This window comes from Amaranthus tricolor, chromosome 11 (assembly GCF_026212465.1).
Source record: "Amaranthus tricolor cultivar Red isolate AtriRed21 chromosome 11, ASM2621246v1, whole genome shotgun sequence".
Lineage (NCBI taxonomy): Eukaryota > Viridiplantae > Streptophyta > Magnoliopsida > Caryophyllales > Amaranthaceae > Amaranthus > Amaranthus tricolor.
This window is the reverse complement of record NC_080057.1, coordinates 13639445-13647487: the sequence shown is the minus strand read 5'-3', so window position 1 is coordinate 13647487 and position 8043 is coordinate 13639445. Positions and strand designations below refer to the sequence as shown.

Genomic DNA, 8043 nt, shown 5'->3' with positions numbered 1-8043 from the left:
ATGAAAAGAGTTTCAAGGAAGGTGATCCATGGAGATTCATGAAAGCTTCATGAAGACCAGTATATTTCCTTTTATAGGGGCCATACTAGATCATCTTTTATTCATACTTTTATTAACTTTGAGCGTTTATTTAATTTTTGATCTTTGCTTGCATAAGTTAATGTATTGGTTAAATATGCTATGTGTTCACTTAATATTAACCATGTTAATTAACTTGAATCCCCATAAATAATATTGAGTTTTATTGTTTTTCCAAACAACACCTATAAGCCCTTGATAATGAATAATACATTCTGCCAAAGCGAGGTATTGCTCATAATTCTTGGGATATGGGGTAAATTTTTTTTAAAAAAAATTTACAGGTTCATGTTTGGTTTCACTCAACAAAATCATCAAAAACAAAGTTTTGGGTTTTGAAACTAAGAGATAGGATTAAACAAGAATTATCAATCTATCTACTAAGAATTATAATTAGTTATAATTAGTAAAACGTTTACTTACCTTAACTACTATAGTTAAAGGCAGGGCCAAAGTCCGTTTGACTGTTGTGGGAGAGGATCTTAGTTATTATTTATTCAAAAGGGGATTTTAAATTTTGAATAAATTATTAAACTTGTTTAATTACTGCTTATTGATAGACTATTAATTTTACTTTATTACATTGTTGTAGAAATCATGTCTGGTTCAACTAACAACAACACTCCTGCTTATAACTTGCGCTGTGTCTTGGAAAAAGACAAATTGAATGCAAACAACTTCCTTGAATGGGAAATGGCTGTGAGAATTGTTCTCAGAGCTAAAGGAAGGGAAAGTGTTCTTGACACTCCACTCCCTGAACCCCTGCCAGAAACTGCAACAGTTGCAGAAAAAAGAGCTAGGCAAAATCTCGAGGCAAATTCTGTGCAAGTAACATGTCTGATGCTTGCTTGCATGGAACATGATTTTCAAAAACGTTTTAACAATCTTGATGCCTTCACAATAATCCAGCAACTTAGAACGATGTTCGAAAAGAATGCTCGATTAGAGAGATTTGAAGCTAATTGTAAACTTTTGGAATGCAAACTGGGCAAGGGAAAACCCGTCGGACCCCATGTGTTCGCCTTAATAGGGCATTTTCAAGTCATGGAAAAGTTGGGTTTTCCTTATCCCAAAGAGCTGGCCACTGATATTGTGATCAGAACCTTGCCAGAAACTTTTGATGCTTTCAGATTAAATTTTTACATGCAAGGATGGGAAGCAACCTTGCCAGAATTGCACGGTATGCTTGTTCAGGCTGAAAGGAGCTTACCTTCTGAACCCGCACTGAAAGATGTGCTCGTGCTCAGAAAGAATAAAAAGTTCAAGAAGAAAGGGGCTCCTAAATGGAATGGTAATGGAAAGGTAGTTACCACTAATGCCTCTTCCAAACCAAAGGCTACTCCAAAGGCTAAAGTAGTAGCACTACATGAGTGCTACCACTGCCACAAGATTGGCCATTGGAAGAGGAACTGCCTCGTCTATCTGGAAGAAAAAAAGTCTGGTGCTTTATCTTCAGGTATATATGTTATTAAAATTAATTTGGTAACTTCTGCTTCTTGGGTATTTGATACTGCTTGTGGGTCTCACATTACTAGTAATGTGCAGGGTCTAAAAAGAAGTAAAAACTTGAGCAAAGGTGAGGTGGATCTCCGAGTCGGAAATGGAGCAAGAGTTGCTGCTTTAGCTGTTGGAGTTTATATTTTAACATTACCCTCTGGTTTAATTTTAGAACTAAATAATTGTTATTATGTTCCTGCCATCACCAAGAGCATTATTTCAATTCCGGTTTTGGACACGGAAGGTTTTTCATTTACTATTAAGAATAATTGTTGTTCTGCATATTTAAATGATATGTTCTATGTTTCAGCTAAATTATTAAATGGGTTGTATGTGCTAGACTTAGAAACTCACATCTATAACATAGACAGCAAGAAACGTAAAACAAATGATTCAAACCCCACTTACCTATGGCATTGTCGATTAGGCCACATAAGTTCAAAACGCATAGAGAAACTTCATAAAGATGGAATTCTAAAATCATTTGATTTTGAATCATTTGGTGTTTGCGAGTTTTGTTTGATGGGAAAAATGACAAAGTCACCTTTCACAGGTACAAGTGAAAGGGCCAATGACCTCTTAGCTCTCATACATACTGATGTATGTGGACCTATGAGTACCGTGGCTCGAGGTGGTTACAACTACTTTATAACCTTTACTGATGATGTAAGCAGATATGGATATGTTTACCTCATGAGACATAAGTCGGAGTCCTTTGAAAAGTTCAAGGAATTTCAAAACGAAGTAGAGAACCAACTTGGGAAGAAAATAAGAGCATTACGATCCGATCGTGGTGGTGAATACTTGTCTCACGAGTTTGATGATCATTTGAAAAATCGAGGCATACTCTCACAATTGACTCCACCAGGAACACCACAATTAAATGGCGTCTCTGAGAGGAGGAATCGAACTCTATTAGATATGGTTCGATCAGTGATGAGTCTTGCTGATCTTCCTATTTCATTTTGGGGATTTGCATTGGATACAGCTGCATTCACACTTAATAGAGCACCTACCAAAGCAGTGGAAAAGACACCATATGAGATGTGGACGGGAAAAGTTCCGAAGTTGTCTTTTCTAAGAATTTGGGGTTGCGAAGCTTATGTAAAACGTTTAATATCTGATAAACTAGCACCTAAATCTGACAAATGTCTTTTTGTGGGTTACCCAAAAAAGACAAAGGGATACTACTTCTACAACCAAAGCGAAAACAAAGTATTTGTTGCTCGCAATGGTGTTTTTCTAGAACAGGAATTTATTTCTAGAAAAACAAGTGGGAGTAATGTATATCTCGAAGAAGTTCGAGATGAGCAACAAATGGATAAGGTTAACACCTCATCAGAGGCGCCCCAACATGATAATGCCCAGGAGGAAATGCATTCAACACACTTACCTCCTACTGCCCCAAGTGGAGAAAATCCACGCGAAGTCACTCTACCTAATGAGGCAGAAACTTCTCTTGTTGTTCCCCAACGTAAGTCTAGTAGGACAATAATTCCGTCAAGAAGATATATTGATTTCCTTTTGACAGAAAACTCTGAAATAACCATGTTAGAATCAGAAGAGCCTACTAGTCACAAAGATGCTTTGGAGAGTCCTGACTCCGAAAAATGGCTTGAAGCCATGAAATCTGAAATGGATTCCATGTCTGAAAATCAAGTTTAGGACTTGGTTGATCTGCCTGATGGGGTAAAACCCATTGGATGCAAATGGATTTTCAAACTGAAAACAGACAAGGATGGAAACATTAGTATTTTCAAAGCAAGGTTGGTAGCAAAAGGTTTCAAACAAATACATGGTATAGACTATGATGAAACTTTTTCTCCAGTAGCCATGCTAAAATCCATTAGGATAATCCTTGCGATAGCTGCCTTTCATGACTTTGAAATATGGCAAATGGACGTCAAAACTGCCTTTTTGAATGGGTTCTTAAAAGAGGATGTGTACATGACACAACCACAAGGTTTTGAAGATCCGAAAAATCCAAGGAAGGTATGCAAGCTTAAGAGATCCATTTATGGATTGAAGCAAGCATCAAGGAGTTGGAACCTCAGATTTGATGAGGCAGTCAAAGAGTTTGGTTTTCTTAGAAATGAAGAGGAATCTTGTGTATACAAGAAGTTAAGTGGAAATAATATCACCTTTCTGGTCTTGTATGTAGATGACATACTCCTCATTAGGAATGAAAAAAACATACTTGAGGCGATCAAGCAATGGCTTAAAAGTCATTTCTCCATGAAAGACCTGGGAGAGGCTGAGTACATACTGGGAATAAAAATCTATAGGGATAGATCGAGGAGACTTATTGGACTAAATCAAGAGACTTACATAGATAAGATTCTCACAAAGTTCAAAATGGAAAACTCCAAAAGAGGGTTTATTCCTATGCAACATGGCATTAAACTTTGCAAGACTATATGCCCATCGAGTTCAGAAGAGTTCAAGCGTATGAATAATGTTCCTTATGCTTCTGCAATAGGATCAATCATGTATGCTATGATATGTACTCGACCAGATGTTGCATTTACTTTGAGTATGTGCAGTAGATACCAGTCCAATCCAGGAGATGCACACTGGATAGCAACGAAAAATATCCTCAAGTACTTAAGAAGGACTAAGGATAAATTTCTGGTATATGGCGGAGCTAATGAGTTGTTTGTCATTGGATACACTGATGCAAGCTTCCAAACTGACAAAGATGACTTCCGATCCCAATCTGGTTTCATATTTTGTCTAAATGGAGGAGCTGTGAGCTGGAAGAGCTCCAAGCAGAGTTCAGTTGCAGATTCTACAACAGAGGCTGAGTACATAGCAGCAGCTGAAGCAGCAAAAGAGGCTGTTTGGATTAAAAAGTTCGCTAGTGAACTAGGTGTAGTTCCTAGCATTGAGAATGGCATAAAGTTGTATTGTGATAACGAAGGTGCTATTGCTCAATCCAAGGAAACTAGATCTCACCAAAAATCTAAACATGTTGAAAGAAAATTCCATCTTATTCGAGAAATTGTTGAAAGACAGGATGTAATAATAAGTAGAGTTGATACCACAGATAACATAGCAGATCCGTTGACTAAACCACTCCCTCAGCCGAAGCATGAGAGTCATACTAGGTCCATGGGGCTTAAGCATATAGGAGAATGTCTTTAGGTTGTTTACTTCATGTTTACAATTATAAAGAATTCTGGTTACCATATGTTTGGAATGTTTATCAATAATATAAATATTTTGTTTCTTATTTAATTGCTTGGTTTAGTATTAAATAATATGTCTATGTAATTTGTGTTTTCAATAGGATTATCGGAAACGTTTCGATAATGGAACCCTATAAGTGAACTGAAATCACAATTTATATAATGTCCCTAATCTAAATCACTAAATTGGACATAAGTGGTTTATTAAAGATTAGCATGTAATTAATTGATAGCTCAGTTCCATGGGCTATGGAAACATAGAGATGTTTAATCGATTACATGGATGCATACCTGATGCATTGAGACTTGACCTAATCTGATTCGAAAGGGCAGAATCAAATCCTTATATTTAGTGGATTCCTTAGACATGAGTATGTCTTAATCACTACGAAATAATTAGTTTAACCTTGACGCTGTTAAACGTCGTGCTGTAAAAGGAGGCTATAAAGGCAGTGATCAGGTGGGCTAAGAATTGAGTGGGAGTTATGGTCATACAAGAATGAATAAGTCCTCCTATGTGATAGGATTGGTGTGTAGGTCTCTTGATGAGCGAGAATTGAAAATTGCATCGCCATGCGGAATAAGATTAAATGGTTAATCCTTAGTTGAACAATTCGAACTCAGAGATCAAGAAACATAATTTGAGAAATAACACTGTGTTGTCAAATTTCACATTGAGTGGCTTAAGGAATTTATAATTGTGCAATTGTCTTCGGACAAGTGGGAGATTGAAGGAATATGTCCGTAGACATTTCCGAAAATTACTAAATATAAATATATAGGATATTTATGAAGATAATAAAGTTAATTATTATTAGTAATTGTATTTGCTTGCTAGAGAATAAATATAATTGGTGGGTCAATAATAATTGGACCACGACTAATATAATTAATCCTATAAGGTCTTACAAAAGAATCAATTGAACGATAAATGACTCAAGCCCATTAGGAGTATGGGCTTGTGATCCAATTAGGTTAACAAAAGAATCAGTTTCTTTTGACCTAGGTTACTAGTATTATATGAGGATATAATGTTGGTAGTGGATAAGTGGGGATAATGGGGGTGTGAGTATTAAAAATATTTTTATTTAAAATCTCACTCTCAATCATTTACACACACATTGAAAAACCAGAAACAACAAGAGAAACATCTCTTCCGTTCTAGGAGACGTTGGTATTCAATTGATTCTGGTAGACTAAATAGAGGAGCAACGTTTGAGGCTCTCCAGATTATCTTATTGCGTTAATTTTGTGGATTTCACGCTACAAAGGTAATATAGACTAATCCTTTTATATGATTCATGTGTCTGATTATGTTTATGATCTTGAGATAGATGTTAAGAAAGTGTTTCCTGAAATTCCGCTTTTAAGCATCTAAGGAGACCCAACAGTGACACTCCTTTTCATTTTACATTTAACTCTTAACACTTCTCCAAATGCCTTTCTTAGTTGTCTTGAAAACGTTTGCCAAAAGCGTTACAATGCTAAGAACGATACAAACAACAATGAACAAAACAACGTTTGACAATGTAAACTAATCAAAAAGACACAAGGATTTAAGGAGGTTCACCCAATGATGGCTACGTCCTCCGTGGTGCGTAGTTTCTGTTTATATTATATCAAGAATGTATAAACAACACTTACAAATGAAGAAATACAATTGAGTAAGAGATAAAAACAAAAGGCTATGTGTTTGGCTTAGGGGTTGTGTTTGATGTGTTTGATGTGTGAGTATGAGAGTTCTATATATAGTACTAGGTACATGAATGTCAATAACTCACTTGAATACAGTATTAATATAGAGTAATGAATAATATGAAATAACTCCAAGAACTTGAAAGGTCGAAAATCAGCATCCCATGCACATCAGAGAGACCGCTCGACTGGAACAGAGAGCTCGCTCGATCGAGCGGCTCGTTCGAGCGAGCATCAGACACATTCTGGATACATTCTGTTTGACCGCTCGACCAACCAATAAGGCTCGCTCGGTCGAGCGGGTAGGTCGAGCGACCATTTTGCTTCCTCTGTCAGAATTCTGATCCAGCTATCAATAAACAAGTCCTTTCTACTTCTTCATTAATCTTCATTAACACCAATAATTCCCATGAATACTCTCCACATAATTACGCTCTTTTGGATTCCACAAACCAAGAGTCACACACATGAATACACAATTCAATTGTGCGCTCAAGTCACACATGTGATACCATTCATAACATGTCTCATTAAAAACATGCTAAAAATGAACAACTAGGGAGAAAGCATGAATTTATTGTATTGCGTATTGCCCATTAAAAACATGTTTAGGAATAATTTAATGTGCCTATCTCACTTTATATGAAACAAGAGTGGCTTAATGCCTTGATAAGATGTTTAGTACAAGCCATACAGGAAAGTAAGATAATCAAATTATAAGTTACTAAGTTGTATTATCTTTATATTGACACGAACTTGTTGTTTGTTTGTACTTGTTTTTTTCTTTTCATAACCATATCTCTTTTTTATTGTCCCATTATGACTCTATCTTCATCTTGAATATCTACCAGGAAAAGAAGTATTTCTAATTGAAAAGCTTTTGGATATTTTATATCATATCTTCTTTCTTGTTGAATCTTTTTGACTAATGGTAAAATATTTAAAAAATTAAGTTTAAGAAATCTCAATATATAAAGGGGATTTAAGAACTCAAATTAGTTAAGCTTTTCAATTAATAAACTTACAATTTTTGCTGAATGTTTTGTAAACTTTCTTTAGATAACTTTTCTTCTCTCGTCCTTCATTGAAAGCTTTGATTATTAGGTATTGAGTATGTGTCAAAACTTGCAATAGCATTTACTATATCTTAAAGATGGCTTCATTGATACAAAGAGACGCCTTATAAGGTAGAAATATTATGGAAAGGAGGGTTTTCGCTTTGAAGGCAGTTACAATTATTTTTCTTGTTTTTAAATCTATTTTTTTATTATAATTTTACGACATGTATTGCAATAAAATTTTTATGAATCGTTGTTTCTTTATGTTTGTTATGAATGGTATGTGTGACTTGAGTGCACAAGTTAATGTGTGTAATCATATGTGTGACTCTTGGTTTGTAAATTGTAAATGGATGTAATTATGTGGTGAGTATTCATGATGAATTATGGGTGTTAATGAAGATTAATGAAGAAGAAGAAGGGACTTGATTTATGGTAGCTCGATCGAATTCTGACAGAAGGATCAGAAAGGTCGCTCGACCTACCCGCTCGACCGAGCAAGTCATTTTGGTAGGTCGAGCGGTCAG

At 35.7% G+C, this 8043-nt stretch overlaps 1 protein-coding gene across 1 annotated transcript; it reads left to right on the top strand.

Moving 5' to 3' along the window:
• Positions 1 to 4023: 4023 nt before the first annotated feature.
• Positions 4024 to 4719, top strand: LOC130826518 (secreted RxLR effector protein 161-like). The gene has a single exon (XM_057692101.1). The coding sequence runs from the start codon at positions 4024 to 4026 to the stop codon at positions 4717 to 4719; it is 696 nt and encodes a 231-aa protein (XP_057548084.1).
• The last annotated feature ends 3324 nt before the right edge of the window (positions 4720 to 8043 follow it).

Coding starts and splice junctions, on each gene's coding strand:
- LOC130826518 (XM_057692101.1), top strand. CDS start 4,024: ATGAATAATGTTCCTTATGCTTCTGCAATAGGATCAATCATGTATGCT.